Source organism: Peromyscus californicus, unplaced genomic scaffold (genome assembly GCF_007827085.1).
Source record: "Peromyscus californicus insignis strain IS unplaced genomic scaffold, ASM782708v3 Scaffold_8__1_contigs__length_139910024, whole genome shotgun sequence".
Classification (NCBI taxonomy): Eukaryota; Metazoa; Chordata; class Mammalia; order Rodentia; family Cricetidae; genus Peromyscus; species Peromyscus californicus.
The window spans coordinates 38,751,328-38,768,708 of record NW_026294606.1 but is presented as its reverse complement, the minus strand read 5'-3'; the positions used below and the strand labels follow the sequence as shown (position 1 = coordinate 38,768,708).

The following is a 17,381-nucleotide window of genomic DNA, read 5'->3' as shown; positions in this document are numbered from 1 at the left end:
CATTTCTTTTTAAAATGAGAAAACTTAGTGCCCCCCAATGATGACTTAATCCCATGCCATCCAGCTACTTACAAGAAACCGCATTTTCACATGGGTGTTACAGGAGCTGTCAGAGTTCTACAGGGCCTGGATGAAACACCACTGGCTGGTGGCAGCCTCAGCCTCACTTCCCATCTGTACCTGGGATCATGCCTCTGCATATAATCACCATTTCTCTGGTCGTTGTGCCCTCAGAGAATATCATCACCACCCCCCCCCCCCCCCCCCCCCCCCCGCCGCCCCCATGAAAGTGAGCCTTGGAAAGCCGAGAACAAAAAAGCAGTACTTTGCTATCATGAAAAATTGAAACTGATTATTTCAAAATACCTCATTCAACTTGGTAGGAGATGATTTTAGTTTCCATGGGAACAGAAATAAAAACAAGCACGATAATTTCTGTACCTTCAGTGCCAATGCCTCTGCCATAAAGTACAGAAATACCTTCCATTCCAGAGTCAACACCAAACCTGCACACATCCCTGTGTTACAGATGTAATGGGCAGTACCCATGGGCCCCTAGAAGGTCTGCCCACCTTTATTGACTCAGCTCTCCAGTTTCTAGGTGTGTTGTGTTTTCAGGATGGGAAGAATGCTGTGCAAGAAAGGGTGGTTAAGTAGTGTATCTTGACTAGGAAATTCTATGTATTTTAGATAGCTGGAGTCTTAGAACATAAAGATACATCCCTCAGGAATGGTGATGTTAATATAATAAATGAGGGCACTTTTTTCCTAAGTGGGCTGGGCACCAGCCATGGGCCTGGCTTAACTGTCTTCTGTTTCTAATTTTTGATGCTACTGTCAAAAGTGTGATGGGGCATTTCCTGCCTAAGTCATTTGGACAGCCCCATCTTGTTGCGAAGTCATCTTCCAAGTAACTGATTCTTTCAGTGTCTGGTGCCTTGTTTCCATATGATTTCAACATCCTATGTCCTTTACTCCTGGTACTCAGAAACCCTGAGTCCATCTTGGGGGCAGCACACATACTCTCTAAAAGACTTGAATGCTCCAAGGATGTAGCCAGTGTTAACAACTCCCAGACCGAGACTAAATAGCAAGATGTGATGTGGGCAGACCTGGACAAAATATACTCCAAATGCTATTGATGGTGTCGTATGAAAGAGGAAGTCTGCTTTAGCTTTTTAATAACAAATCTTAAGAGCAATTACTAAAATATATTATATATTGTAAAATACATGTTACTAATACATTATTTGCTTTTTAAAAGGCAAAAGTTGATTGTCATATGTAGAGCTCTATGCTTAAGTGTCTGTGGTGTGTGTGATTGTACACATGTGTATAATATGTACATGTCTCTAACCTACTAACCTCATGTGCTCTGGGTGAATGGCAAGGAGTCTGGAAGGCTGGAACTATAGAAGTTTAAATGACTTCTGCACAAGTGGTTATATTGTTATGTACATCAGCTTAATGCATATTTCAGATAGAGTACAATGAATACATTTTAAACTCCAGTAAAACAGAATTGTGTTTTATGTAGAGTGTAGTATTGTGTAATTACTCATAGGCAGGAGCTAGTCCTGACATTTCAGGATGTGGATACCCCTGGGAGAAACGATTTCTGTATGAAAACCTGTTCTCTGAGAATTTGAGTCACAAATTGATTAAAATTCGATGCAAGTACAGGGGAAGAGGACATGATCGTGGGTAAATGCTTTCCAAGTCACTACTTTGCAGATCTGCATTTCCTTTCTTATATATGATTTTAAAAACAACCGTAGATGGGTGGTGTGACTAGAATAAAGCTTCTTGACCCAAAATTAGCACCAACAGTCATCACTCGTATTTTCTTCCAGATTTCAACCAGTGGACTGACAGATTTTAAGATACAAATGTAGCATTCTTTTAAAGAGGCCTCATTACAGCCAAATGCCTTTTTAACGTGATATATTTGTGACCACGCTGCCCATCTGGTCTAGAACCCTGTGATGGCGGCATCCAATGGGATCCATCTGGGATGACGTCTGCACAGGAGGTGTCACCGGGTGCTGAGTGCTGAGGCTTTTGACTCAGAACCTGATGCTCAAGTTGTGGTAGTAACTGCTTGAGAGCAGAATTTTATTTTTCTCTCGAAACGCTTCATCCCAGGAAATGGTGGGAAAACTTACTAAATTCTATCTTCTTCAGTGTCTGCAAATTAGGATAATAGCAGTGTTATTTTCAAATCATTGTTGAAGGTTAATGTGAATGTCATTATGCGTATGAGATGCATAGACCATGACACCTGGTAGCAGGAGAGCGCTCGATAAATTGCATCTCCCTCCTCTCTATCAGTGCTTTCCCAAGGCACTTGTTACCCTTTGCCCTATTAAAGACTACAAATACCACTAGTCTGTGGCAGTGGACTTAGAGATGAATAAGAGAAGACCTCTCCTGAGGGATTTCCCGGGGTCTCCACAGAGAAGGCTGACATTTCCCCCATCACTCTATGCCAGTATTTATTTATTTATTTATTTATTTATTTATTTATTTATTTATTTATTTTTGTGGGGTGAGGGAGGCTCTGTTTTTGGTTAGTAGTTTGTGTGTACTAATTTTATATCACCTACAGTTAGGGGATTAGAGAGCCCCAAAGGAATTGGTACACAGTAAGGGTGCCTAGCAGCGAGTGATTCCACCTGAAGGAGCCAGGAGACTTCATGGAGTAGGTGGTGCTAATTATGGGAAAAGATGCACTCTCCATGCACAGACATAGGAGCAGCTTGGATACTGGCTGCACAGGGGAGTGGGCTAAGGGTATTTTTGTTTATTTCTTCCTCAGAAAGAATTCTCAGAGGATTTTCCTCACACCAAATTTCAGTCTGGGAGAGACTGCATTCAATTTCTCTTCCCTGCCACATTATATTATATGTTCAAGGATCTGTGTGTGTGTGTGTGTGTGTGTGTGTGTGTGTGTGTGTGTGTGCACGCTCATGCGCAGGGAAAGGAGTACTAGGGTAGTGGATGAGTGTACAAAGTCTGCTATGACAAAGAACTACAAGCTGAGTGACTTGAGCTGCAGGAATCTACTGTCCTCTTCTCCCCTGGTTTGGGAGGCTGCAAGTCTGAGATTAGGATGTTGGTGATTTTGTTGTCCTGAGGCCTCTCTCCTGGGCTTGCCATATGGCTGTCACCCTGGGGTCCTCATGTGGACTTACCTCAGTCTCTGCAATTACCCTCTTTCTTTAAGGACACCACTCACACAGAGCTCAGGACACTCACACAGAGCTCAGGACCACCAATGACATGGCTTTGACTTAGTCACCTCTTTAGAAACCGTCCCCAGTATAGTCATCTGCTGAGGTTTGGGGGCTGACATCAGTTTAGGAATTGCTGAGGGAGGCCAGCAAAACAGCTTAGTCTGAAACTGTGAGAAAATGGGGTCTATCTCTGACTTCATGCTCCTCAAAAGATCACAGTGCTAAGTGTGAGGAGTTGGAGTTAGGTTTTAATGGCTGCTTCTATACAAAGCATGATCAGTGAAGAGAAGCAGGGCAGAAGCAGAGACATGAGCGCTAGCTCTGTCCTTCAGAGGGAACTTGCATCTCTTTATCTTTTAGGATGTTGAAAGGCATTGCCGGTTGCTGATCCCAGCGAGCCAGGACACTTCCCTTCTGTCTCATTCTCTACCTCAGGGATAAACGTGCTTGCATGTTGGGAAGTGAAATACAAGAGCGCTGCCTGGGGCTGTGCCTCACTGGCCTCGCCAAGGTGGGGAACTGTGTCACCTGAGGCCCTGTTATTCTGAGAAGTTGTCTTTGCGCTTGTTTCCTGCCAGCCCATCTCCACGACTTTAGGAAGTGGACAGCAGTGGGGAAACAAATATGTTTTCTGATAGTAACTTTGTTGCCAAAAATGTATGCCCCGATAGTGAAAGCAAGGAATAACCACTGTTTCTGGGAGGGAGACTGATGAGCTTTGAAAATTGTGCGTAACCATTCCCAGGGGGCCTTAATCACATGCCAGCTTGCATTTTAGCTGTATAAACTCACAGGAAGAAAAACCACTAAGTGGCTTAATCTCTTTTTTTAATTACATTTAAAATTTTATTTTTATGTGTGTGCATGCACAAGTGTGTGCCACCGTACATGTGTAGAGATCAGAAAACTGCTTTTGGGAGTCAATTTTCTCCTTCTACCATATGGATTCTGGGATAGAACTTAAGTCCTCAGGCACCTTTATCGACTGAGCAACCTCACTGGTCCAAATGTCTTAATCTGAACGTTGCTTTGTCTCTATATGTGAAAGAAAACATACATAACTCTGTGAACCCTTAGGAAATGGTTTCATTCATACATTAGTGCAAGCCCTGTACTCCTGGTTATCCACCCTCATGTAGGGGGAGAGCATCTTTCTTTACAGGACCTTACCATCGTTTAGATTCTCTCTCTCTCTCTCTCTCCCTTCTCTCTCTCTCTCTCTCTCTCTCTCTCTCTCTCTCTCTCTCTCTCTCTCTCTCTCTCTCGTGTGTGTATGTGTGTGTGTGTGTGTGTGTGTGTGTGTGTGTGTGTGTGTGTGTATGTGTGTGTGTAAAGCTGAGTGTTCCTTCTGGGATGGTTTGATTGATGTATACACTAGAAACATCTTTAATAATTTAATGTCTGCTTCAAAGGCGTTTACACCAAAAAAAAGCACATTGCTTTTCACTTATTCATTACAGATCTGTCACAGCAGAGGTTTGATGTGTGTGTGTGTGTGTGTGTGTGTGTGTGTGTGTGTGTGTGTGTGTTTCCCTGAATGGTAGAGCCATGGTAATAGTAAGTTTTATTCCAGACTTGGGGTATTTTAAAGGATTATAAACCTTTTAACTAATGTTACCATCTTATTTAAATTGATCAAATTGCTATTTCAGTATCAAAATCCTGTGTCTTTTTAAGTTGTGCTTGGCAGCTGTGGCTTTATTTGATGACTACTAAGTAGCCATGCTGGGGAAGTCTAATTGAAATAATGAGATGAGAGCATAATGCTGATGGCTAGTGATGGTGATAATGGCAGTGAACCAGAGTGGAATTTGGAACTAGATGCTAAGAGATTAGGGAACACACCAGCCCACTGTAAAGAGGAAAAATTGAAAGCTTGAGAATTGGTCAAAGAAAGAGGTTAAGACTAAATGAGAATATAAAATCTAAAAACAAGGAAACATGTTCTCATTTACAATTAGTTATAAATCCAGATATCAGGAAAATAGATTTTTCCACTTACTTGTAACCATCTTAATAGACTTTAACAATCACTCAGAAAAGAGAAGACTGTATTTACATCCCTAAACAATTAAGTTATGAGCTTTTTCTTTATTTTTATGAATATATTATCTAGACACTCCCCTCCCCATGTAAGGGGGGGATTGTTCTGAAGCCCCAAGGCCGGGAAGTTGCCCATAGGGAAGAAGTGATAGAGAGCTGTCTTTGACCTTAGGAGGTTAGGTTGTTGATGCAGTAAGGCTTTAAAAAATAGTAAGATGTTCCAGCCAAAGCAATCTCACAAGCAGTGCACTCAAATAGCTTCTAAGCCACTGATGTGCAATTACTCCATTGCCTGAGAAAATCTGCAAGATCCAGCTCTTTTCAGTTGTGAGCACTGTAGTGTTCCTGCCTAATACTTCTTACAAAACTCTGCCCAACAGTTCTTACAATGTCCACCCCTGGATCATGCCAGGGGACTCTAGAAAAGGCACAGAAATGTTTGGTTTTCAGGTTGCCAATTCTTTAAACAGTGCAGTCAGTGAGGCATGGTGCAGATGTCACTTTCCTTGGCCACTAAAAGCACACATGAGTGTCTTCCTGGTGGCATTAAAGTGAGGGATACAGCCTCATTTTGTGATATTTGCTTAAGGTAGGATATCAGGACTTTGGGCCAGACTTTCTGGGCTCACCCCTCACCCAGCTTGGTCTTTTGCTACATGGTATTGTGGGCACTGAATTGGTCAGTATTTTTCTCACTCATATGATGGCGACAAGAAATGTACCATGTGGGACTTCTGTGTTGGCTTTTGCCCTAGTGAGAACTCTCTGACCCTGTAGATTCTGTTGGGAGGCATTGCTGTATTGTAGAATGTTATTTTAAGATGTGTTACATTTGCTTATGCTGTGGTACATTTGTTTTTAATGATGCAAAGATGTGTTACATTCTTTTATGTTGCATTTGTTTAACTCTGTGCAGCTGTGTTACTTTGCCTGTCTAAACCACCTGGTTGGTCTAATAAAGAGCTGAATGGCCAATAGCAAGGCAGGAGAAAGGATAGGTGGGGCTGGCAGGCAGAGAGAATAAATAGGAGGAGAAATCTGGGAGGAGAGGGTCAAAGAATGAGAAAAGGAAGAGAGGAGGATGCCAAGGCCAGCCACCCAGCCACCCAGCCAGACTTGGACTGAGAAGGAAAGAAAAGATATGCAGAAATAGGGCAAGGTAAAAGCCCAGAGGCAAAAGATAGATGGGATAATTTAAGTTAAGAAAAGCTGTCTAGAAATAAGCCAAGCTAAGACCGGACATTCATAAGTAGGAATAAGCCTCTGTGTATACTTACTTGGTAACTGGGTGGTGGCCCCCCCAAAAGAACAAAGAGTCAAAAAAGTAAAAAAAGCAACCAACAACATTGCTGTCTTGAGCCTGTGTTCTAAACTGTGAGTGTGGAACACACTTATGATCTTTAGTGTCTTTGAGCCCTGTTTCTAACTTTCATTATGTTTTTCATCATGTACAAGTTTTCCATCTCTTTGATTTATTTTATTTGTAAGTATTTTATTCTTTTAATGCTTCTATATATGGAATTGTTTTAGTAATTTCCTCTTCAGATTATTGTTAACATATAGAAACAATCGTTTTCACATGTAATGTATCTTTCTCTGTTTTGTTTATGTTTTCTGAGTCAGATCTTGCTATGTAGCCCTGGATGGCCTGGAACTTGTCATGTAGGTCAGGCTGGACTGGAACTTTTAGCTATCCTCATGCCTCTACTTCCTGAGTGCTGGGATTATAGGAACTTTTAGTGATCCACATGCCTCTACTTCCCGAGTGCTGGGGTTATAGATCTGCGCCACCCTCATGCCTCTGCTTCCCGAGTTCTGGGATTATAGATCTGTGCCACCACATCTGGGTCTCTGTTGTGTTTTGATGACAACGTTGCCTTCTCCTGGCCTCAAAGGTGTGTGTCTCAGTGGCTTACTCTGTTGGTTGTCTTTGGAGAAAGGTGAGCAGAGGGTGTGATGAGAAAATGGCAGCTGCTAGGTCTCTATGGAGACTGGAGTTCTGCTCCTCCTCAGTTACTGAGTCCACATACTTCCCAGTTTCACTTCCTGCCTGGCATTTGCCTCCTGTGGGTTTCCTCCTGGGCAGAACACTCAAGGTAGTTCATACTGAGTGTTGGTGTTTGACCTGAGCCTTGCTATTGAATCTGTATGATGACACATGCTATAGTTTTTACAGTCCCTAAAGAACACTGCATTTTTCTTCATTTTTAACTGCCCATTTAATATCATATAGCCAACTTGAAGTAGGAGAGTAGGCTTTTGATAGGATTGGGCGTCGTTAGTAGTATACATGTTTGAGCGTAGTTCTGTAGTGTGCAGTGGAGGGGCCCTGTCACACTTCTTTTACCCATTGTTTCTTTTCTTCCATAAGAGGCCAGCAGAAATAGTTGATGAGGAAGAAGACGGTGAGAAAACAAACAAAGATGTCAAGCAGAAAGAAGACTTCTCAGCGATGAATGGTGACGCTGAAGATGGAGAGGGTAGGGAAGCTGCTGATGGCCCTAAGCGAGAGGAGGAAATCCCAGAGCATGGAGAAGAGAAGGCAAGTTCCTCTCGGGTAAACGGTGTCACTGATGAAGAGAATGGTGAGGAAGTGGACCAGGTTACTGAGGAGCTTCAACCAGCAGTGGATGAGGAAGGAAAGACTGAAGGAGACAGCAGTGGACAAGATGAGGTACTTGTATTATTTTGGCTTGCTTGTGCATAAATCTGTGTGGGCACGTGTTTGCACGCACATGAACATGCTTAGGAAATTAGCTAAACACTTAGATTCTGCAGGAAAACTCTTTACTACCGGTAGAGTAAGAAACACTGAGCTCCATTTAATTTCATTTTTCTACTTATTTCAATCAATTAACAAGTACTGCCACGTACATTTGTTTCATGTTCTCATCCATCTTCCCACTTACCTATCCACTCACCCACCTACCCATCCATCAGTCTAGCTATTCACTCGCCCACCCACCCACCACTCATCCACTCACCAGGCTAAGACCAGGGAAGAACAAGCTAGAAAATGGTATCGAGCTCAGTGAGACATTGAACCCATTTAAAGAACATCATGGCCACTAACAGGACTTCTTTGTTCTTTAGATAAATTAAAGTCTAGTTGTTTAGCCCACGTTAAATAGATTAGTCAAACATTCAGCATACCGAGTACTGGTTTGTTTCACTGCAGCAAAGCACAAGAAAGTTTAACAGCAGAGTAGTGCAAAGTGTTCTCATGGCCAAGCTTCAACAGTCAGTCCCAATCTACCTGTATTCCACTATGCATTTCTATAAAGCATCTGTAACATGTAAAGGAAAACACTTGGTGTATCTCACATTTCATCTTTATGCAAGGTAAGATTTTCACAGTGTGGCTGTGTAAGACACACAGAACACAATTCCTCATACGGAGCTCAGCATAGTCCTCCTGGCTGTGTATGTAGCAACAATAGTGGTTTTCACAAAGCGCTCTGCTGATGTAGCTTTTGATGAAAGCTTACAACATGAAATCAAAGTGCAATTCTACATGGGGCTCAGTAGGAAGATCCTGGTGTGCAGTCTTCCGGTGGTAGGAAGATCCTGGTGTGCAGTCTTCTGGTGGTCTAGCTTAATTCAGTGTGTGACCTAGTTAGACTTCACAAAATGCGTGGTTTGTAAAATCTTCCTGTAATTTGCAACAACATGAATAAGATCAGAGGGCATTATGTTATGTGAAACAAACCCGACACAAATACTGTGTGAGCTCCGGCATATAAAAAGCTGAATTTATAGAAGCAGAGAGTAGAATGAAGGTTACCTGGGACTGAGGGCTGGGTCTGGGGAGGTGTTGGCCAAAGAACAGAACATTTCCATTCTGAAGAATAAGTTCTGGAGCTGTGTTGTCCGGCATAGTGACTATCCTAACAACGTGTTCTTATACTAGAGGAGTGTTCCTATTCTTACAGATAGAGAAGGAAACTGTGAGGTAATGCAGATGTTAATGAGTTCAAGTTAGCCATTCCACAATGCACATGTACTTTAGGACATTATATATTATGTCATAACTGTATTTTTCAATTAAAATAAATCCATTTAAAGACTAAAGTAAAAAAATAGGCTTTTGATAGGAATTGGGTACCACTTAAGTGTAGAGTTATATAACTTGGCAAGGGCCTGAAACATGAGTGTCTGTGGTATATAATGTCACTAGTAAGCCCAATTCTTGGGTGCTCAGGTAAGTGGCTCACTGGAGACTTTAAGGACCAATCAAATGTCCAAGATGGAGCAGGTACTCACAAGGAGATGGAGGCTTACATGATTGTCTCCTCTCTTTCAATGATTATGTATGTTATCTTTGTTTGCCCTCACACATTAATATACACCTACTCCAAGTGTACCAAGTGTATGAACATCTAAACTTGCATGTACTGTAGATTAGAGGTTAACAATGGACTTTTATCATATGTACCAGTTCTTGTGCAATGTGACAAATAAAAATAGCAAGAAACAGACAACAAATACACAGTAGCAACTGGCACTGTATGGAACAGCAGGAAATAGAGGACAAATTCACAATAGCAATTGCTATCTACTGAGACTATGAATTGATACTGTATTATGATAACATTTGAGATACTTCACAAGGAAGATATGTGAAATAAAATGCAGACCTGGAAACATACATACATAAACATATATAGGTACATACCTAAATATATATACATGCATATATACACATATAAGCATATACAGGCATATATTCATATATACATATTCACTGACATATATGCTTTCAGAGATACATATAAGCATTTTACATATACACACATATCTGTATACATGCACATATACATACATGCACACACATATATACACATATCTAGATATACACATGCACTCATACATATAAACATGCATGTATACTTACATGTGTATATATATACACATGCATTTCTGCACATATATGTACATGCACACATATATACTTGCGTGTTCACATGCATATATACATATATACATTCATCATACACACATACATACATATGTATGCACATGCACATATGTATTTCTTCTCTCTTTTTTAGCATAAATCATGCCTGTGGGGGTTAGTGATCTGGAGCTGTTCTTGTCCCAGAGACTGGGGGCCCTTGTGAGGCTGTGAAGCGTCCAGAATTTCATGGGCTATAGCTTGAAAACTGGCTGTTTCTCCTCTCACACCTTAGCAGCAGCCTAATGGGTAGATGAATTATAAATGAGATAACTGTCATTGATAACAGGAGATGTGCAAGGGACAATGGCTCTTCCTGGGGAAAAGCTGCCTCTATGCTTTGGTTTTATACCCTGCTCTTACCTACTAGACACTGGTACTCTCTGGCACTTGGCATCGTGCTATGAATCTGCAGATTCTGGTGGAAGAGGATCGTAGGGAGCTCAGTGGGTTAGTGAGACATGGAGGTGAAGCTGAGATGCTGTTTCTTCCCTCACTTTGGAAATACTTAACCGAAAAGTGTAATCTACCTTTAAACAGAAAAACTGAAAGAGACTCAGAGAAAGAGAGAAACCTTTGTAACCCTGTAACATAAGAGATGACACTCTGCTTTCATCTCATCTAGACAGGCTGCCTCAAACCTACTATGCAGTTGAGGGTGGCCTCGAACTCCTGATCTTCTGCCTCTGCCTCTAAAGTGCTGGGATTACGGACATGTGCTGCCACACCCTGATTGTAAAGCACATATTGGTCACATGAGGTGTCAGTCCAAATAAAGGGCTGAAATAGCAAGCTGGGGGAAATGACTGACTAAAAACAAGGGGCCAAGGGATGGTTTGTAGTGGAGTACTTACGTGGTTGAATGGGACATTTAAGTGAACTTTATTATCCTCATAAAACAAAGAGGTAATCATCTTTGTTTTGCTCTATTGTTCCTTCCAGGCTGACTTAGATGCTCAAAGACCACCAAGACCAGAAGTGACAGTCACCAGTCCTCAAGAAAACGTAGAGAATGAACAAAACAAGGACTCTTCTGCTGTGGCATAGATGTTTTTAAAGCAGGAACTAGATGGGATGTAAGAGCATGCAGGGATGTAATACTTGAGTAATGAACACAGCATCTCTGTTAGGCAGAATGTGTTAATATGGTGGGACACTACCTGCTGGATTTTAAAAATAGAGGCTAAATGGAAGGTTAGGTAATTTGTAGCTCAAAGCAGAATGACTTATGTTTATGACAGATGTTTAAAAAATTCTTTTAGAAGAATCAAATAAGAGAGACAGAGGGGATATGTACCTTAAGATAGTTGACAACCTGCATTTGTAAAGGAGAAAGACATGGGCTAGCTCCCATTAGATACTTTATTATAGACTTGGAAGCAAGAGTATTGGCAGCTTGTTCTAAAGCATTTATCTAGGAACATATAGACTTTTAAAGAATTGGTAATAGAAAAATATGTATTATGTTCTTAAAGCAATAAACTGTTGATTGAACCAATTGCAATTTAGTTTCAGAGATAATTTGGAGATGGCAATAGATCCAAACACTCTGAAGCTGTTGACATTCCTTTCTTCCTCCAGCCAAGGTCCACCTTGGTCAAAGTCCAAACACAGCCCAAGGTGACTCTGGAGGGAGGAAATGCTTCTCTAGGGCACTGGTGATTCACATCAGGTGTGTCTGCTAAGGCACACTCTCAGGCAAGAACCAGAGAGTGCGATACGGAAATCCTGTGATTTTCACTGGTCTAGTCTGTCTGTACCAGGAACAAACTTTCTGCCTCCTATATGCTGCTGGAAACCCAATATTGATTGAGATTGAATTCTTTCCAGGATTAAAAAAAGAGAACATTTTACTAAACACAAGGGAATAGAATAGGAAGCAACAAGTAGATTTCGGACACCCAATTCCTTCACTTCCTGCTGTGCTTCTGTCAGGATGCCATGGTTACATAGGGATATCATGTCTGTCCATCCATCTGTGCTTCCATCCATCCATCCATCCACCCATCCATCCATCCACCCATCCATCCACCCACCCATCCATCCATCCACCCATCCACCCATCCACCCATCCACCCATCCACCCATCCACCCATCCACCCATCCATCCATCCATCCATCCACCCATCCATCCATCCACCCATCCACCCATCCACCCATCCACACATCCACCCATCCACACATCCACCCATCCACCCATTCATCCATCCATCCATCCATCCATCCATCCATCCATCCATCCATCCAATCTCCTCACTTATTAAACTTTCAAGCAGATTTTTAGCCTTTTTTTTAGCCTTTCAAGCAGATTCTTTTCTATAAATTTAGATTCCATCTGATGGAAATTGGTGAGAAAAACTTAAAAATTTTCCATAGCTCCTGATTTCAGTTTGTGGATGGACTAAAGTAATGTGCCTTTACCTTGTGAGGTATAGATGAAGAAAAAAATAATTGCATTAGTTTGATGATCATAGTAGAGATGATGCGCCTCTTCCCTAAATATAGAAATATTATGTATTTCTCATTTTAAAGAATATGTTTTTACTCATATGGAAAATTTAAACTGGAAAATTTTAACTTCTAGTGCTTTTGTAAGATCCATTACGATTGTAAGTCTAAAAGATTATTTTCCTCTCCAGATTTCACAACCAACCATCTGGGATCAAAATAGTTTCAAGTTATATATACTAAAGTGATATAGAAAATAGATACATTTTCCCTCCATAGCTATTTTGATTTTTCCGTGAATAGAAAATATGAACAGAGCTTATGATGTCACAGTATTTGAGAGACATCATGACACAAGGCCTGGGAATCTGGGAGGATGATTTTAACTGGGACACAACCTGGGTTGTGCTTTCTCTGTACAAGCTTACTTTTCCAAATCTGACAGTATGAAACACATGGACTGCCAGCAACCATCTTGCCTGCTAGGGAAACAGAGAAGCTGGTCTTCTGATGTGAAATACTGGGGTCTGGGGTTGATGATTCAAATATTTTATAAAAATTGAATATAAGAAATTTAAACTAACTCTCAAACTGATTCTCTTTCTGGCAGTGATGGGCATTTCTCCTTAATGGAGCATCACTCTTTGTTCCCGCCTTTTCTCCATTTCACTGCGATTCTTAGACTCCAGGGTCCCTCTTGACAGCTGCCTTAATGAGGCACAACACTGACATTTTGCATGAGAAATAAACTGAGCTTTTAAGAACATTTCAAGAAGGTTACAGGCATAATAATGGCCACAAAATGTTGAAATAAATGAGGACATCATCTTCTCCTGTGCATGTATTTTAATACCTGGGACTCAAACATGTGACTCAAATCAAAATCATCTCTATATGTTGTCTAACAAAACATGGAATCAATTATCTATTGAGAATTAAAACTGTAGGCATAACTCTAAAGGTGACCTTAACAAAAGTTGCAGGTCCGTTCACCTCTCAAAAGTGGCAGTCTCCTCTACGGAAATTGGGTACCTATGATAGGTTAGGACCACAAGTAAGTGAGACTTACTGACAGATTTGGGAAGCATATATAGAGCATATGAATGAGGTCTTGGTAAAGGGTCATGCATTGTTTATAGAGAGGGCATTTGGACATATATCCAGTGTATTGCTTTGAGGTGTCAATTATTTGCAATTTCTTAGTTTTAATTTTATATCATTGCTGCCTTAGCCATATTTCAATTTTAAAGACATTTATGATCACTGGTTTGCTGGTGGAATTGGAACATTGGGAGTTTTGCACTTGACTGGAAGTGACTTTGACATCACCTTCAGGTGAGGGGTCTGTTACATGCTTGGCATCTGTTGAAATCACTGTTGCATGCCCATCAACTTCCTGCTACTGTCACTACAGGGCAGCCTCCTACTCTCTATGTTCTCCTGGGGTCTTGAGGAGACATGTTATTTAGGATGTTTTTCTTGTATTTTATGTTTTAATGTCAGAATGCCAGACTCATGGGAAGAGCATGACATGGTTATGTCTCCAGTTTTATTCTGAAAGGGTTAATTCTTGCTATGGTGTCTAAAGACATACCACATCATACATATGGCTTAGAATCAGTCACATATCTCTGTGGGCGTGTAGCTGTGAAGTGACACTGATAAGTTTTATGCTGTCTATCCTAGGGTAGGGCTCAAAACCCAGAAACCTCACAGTTTTCTCTAGAAGGCTGGAGAAATGGCTTAGCAGCTAAGGTGCTTGCTACCAAACCTGATGCCCTACACTGGCGTGCACATACACAAAGCTCCCCGCCCCCAACAGCTGAATAAATAAATGTAAATACATTGTTTTCTTTAGAACACCCTGCCTTATACACAGAGGTTGAATTTCACTAGTTTAGAGAAGATCAATGAGCTTAAAGCTGAGGCTGCAGTTGGGCACAAGAGGCTCACACCTGTAATCTCACAACTTGAGCGGGACGGAGAATCAAGAGTTAAAAGTCATCCTTGGCTACAAAGTGTGTTTGGGGCTAACCTTTGCAACTTGAAACCCTGTCTCAAAAACCCACCAATCAACCAACCCACCTACCTACCTGCTTAAGCTAAACTTGCCACTGCAGAAAAATCAGAAGGTATATTCATCACATTACCAGAAGGTACATTCAGCATGTTAGTCATGTCTTCTAAAGAATCAATTCTGCACTCTTATTGTTGTTGTTAAAGTAGCAAAGCAAAGTGAAAAGGTAAATGAATCACTGAGTAGAAAGCGCCTCATCTGAACTGGTGCCAATCAGAACAAAACAGAAAGCATAATGTAGATGCTGCATATCAGTACTTCGGCTGGTGCCGCCATGCACTTTCAGACATTAGGAAGGGCCTCCTCACTGATGGTCGTTTTAGCAAGGCTTTCACGTGGAGAGAAACCATGCTAGCAGTGTGAGAGCAAACACAGAGAGGCCACTGTTATCATGGTGTTTTAATATTGCTTTACTGAGACCAAGAGATATACTATTCTTCCCAAATAAGAAAGTTACCAGCATCATTTAAACTAGGCATGGTGGCACATGCCTGTTATCCCAGTGCTCTAGAGGTAGAGGCAGAGGGATCAGAAGTTCTAGGTCATTCTCAGCTACATAGCGAGTTCCAGGCCAGGCTGAGCTCTAAGCGATCTGCCTAAAACAAAAAAGGAAGAGATGCTAAAATTAGTTTTAGTCACAATTTAAAATGAGAGGTATCTATTTTGTTGCCTGAATTGATGGCAGACTACAGTTTGTGCAGCATCATAAAGTAGCATCTATACTATTTTGTGGGCAGGGAGAAAATCCAGGACTCTTCCTTGTGTCCAGAAACCAGATACAACATAGTGTGACTGTAATACAGTGTCACCCAGGGGTGGAACCAGTTTCTGAAGGTTAGTCTGTTTTTCTGACTGGAGACCCCTGGACTTTCTTGTTACTGAATGCCACATTCATAAACATCATAAGGCTTTGCTTTTGAAAAATACCCTAGTACACAGATAAGTCTGGCTTTTGCATTGTGTATTTTACCCCATCAAATATGAAAGACAGGTAGGGAATGAAAGAATGTCCATGTATGTTGAGGAGGAAATAAATTATTGTTTTTGAAGAGTCATAATGCTGGTAGAAGATCTGGAATTAGGAAAGAATTAAAAATAATAACAAAAAAGCACTTATAAAAACCAGCGGGGACTAGTGGGCTCTGGTCATCTAAGCCAATGGCTGCCTGGCTATGCTCTGTGATTGGGACCAAATGAATTCTGTGCAGGTTTATCAGCTTGAAGTGCATTGTTCAATGGACTGGTTCAGTTTTTGTCAAAAACTGGGAGTGGCCGTGACCAGCTTAGAAGACTGGGGGAGGCCCTGTTGCGTTTGGGCTTTCCTTGCATCGGAAATTGCTAACACGCACATAGTAATGGGCGGCTTTTAATGCTCTATGCAGAGATAAAGTTAAGCTCATCATTTCTGTAGCTTTTATTATATTTCAAATGTCTTTATGTCAGGAAAAGTACGTGTTTTGATCGAATTATGAGATGTACCTTTCTTTTCTGTATCAGAGCACATTCTAAAATGCTTGTGTACCCTGCCTGTCCTCTGAGTAGATGGGTGTTTTATGTCGTTAACATGCATGTTTAGCATTCCCATATGATATTATGTTGTTAATATTTCATGTGTGGATCACTTTTGTAGTATTTTCCAGGAACACAATATGTACACAAACTTATGTAGGCATTCAGCTCATTAGAGGATACTTCTGTTTGTATATAGCATAGACATTAAGCTGCATCATGTTATTTTTTTAAACTTCATATGCATGTTTATTTGATAAAAATTCAGATCTATTAAAATCGTTATTTCTTTATTTTATGAAATCTATTTAGAGATGCACAAGCCCAGAGGTTTTGTGATACTCATGACATGTATTTTGTATACAGACAACCACAGAAATAAATGTATAATTTTACAAAGAGTTTCATTTAAATTCAGTTTGTGGGATTGTTCACTGCTTCCTTTTATATAGTTTTATTTCCCCCTCCATGATTAAGAAACAGACAGTTAAGCACAAAATCTCCATGATTTGGACACTGTGACCACGGAGCATATACTTAAGCACCTCTTGGACACATTAGTTCACCTTGGTCATTGCACTGGATCAGAACAGCAAGCCCCAGCCGGGAAGCAGGTGTCTAAGCTACTAGAGGCAGGCTGCTTTGCAGACACGGTTAGTCAACATCAGACCCTTCCCCCAGCTGACACCAGTAGCCCCTCCACAAAGCACTGCAACATGGCCTGCGTGCATCTGTTATGTTACACTTGTTTATGAGAATAAACACACAGCTCTCTTGCAGGCTTCTGAGTGGATTTTTTTCCTCCTCTAATGGGGCTTCAGTCTATTAAATTGTTACACAGTCTCTCCAATGTGCTTGTAGTCAAACTCAATCTTCCATTAAGAAGACAAATGATGCAGGAATGCCTGGCACTTCTGGCTGATCTAACGAATTCATTGGTTTGGTAGTAAGAAAAGTGACATGAAAATGCAAGAAAAAAAAAGCAGAACAGTAAGTTTAAAACTAGATGGGGCAATGACCTCTCGTTTTCACTGTTCACTGTTTCACTCATTATTTATTTATGGGGCTTAATTGTTTTTATGTATGTGTGTCTGAGTGTATGCCACGTGTGTGC

At 41.0% G+C, this 17,381-nt stretch overlaps 1 protein-coding gene across 4 annotated transcripts in view; it reads left to right on the top strand.

Moving 5' to 3' along the window:
- Dcdc2 (doublecortin domain containing 2) overlaps nucleotides 1-17,046 on the top strand; it is a 213,257-nt gene extending 196,211 nt beyond the window's left edge. For 3 of the 4 annotated variants that reach the window (XM_052728335.1, XM_052728337.1, XM_052728336.1), the window contains exons 10-11: nucleotides 7,651-7,953; nucleotides 11,176-16,560. In XM_052728335.1, coding sequence (XP_052584295.1) covers nucleotides 7,651-7,953; nucleotides 11,176-11,280 — 408 coding nt within the window. In that variant the 3' untranslated portion in view covers nucleotides 11,281-16,560. Of the gene's footprint in view, nucleotides 1-7,650; nucleotides 7,954-11,175 lie in introns of all 4 variants that reach the window. The other variant, XM_052728338.1, reaches the window with a different exon arrangement.
- The last annotated feature ends 335 nt before the right edge of the window (nucleotides 17,047-17,381 follow it).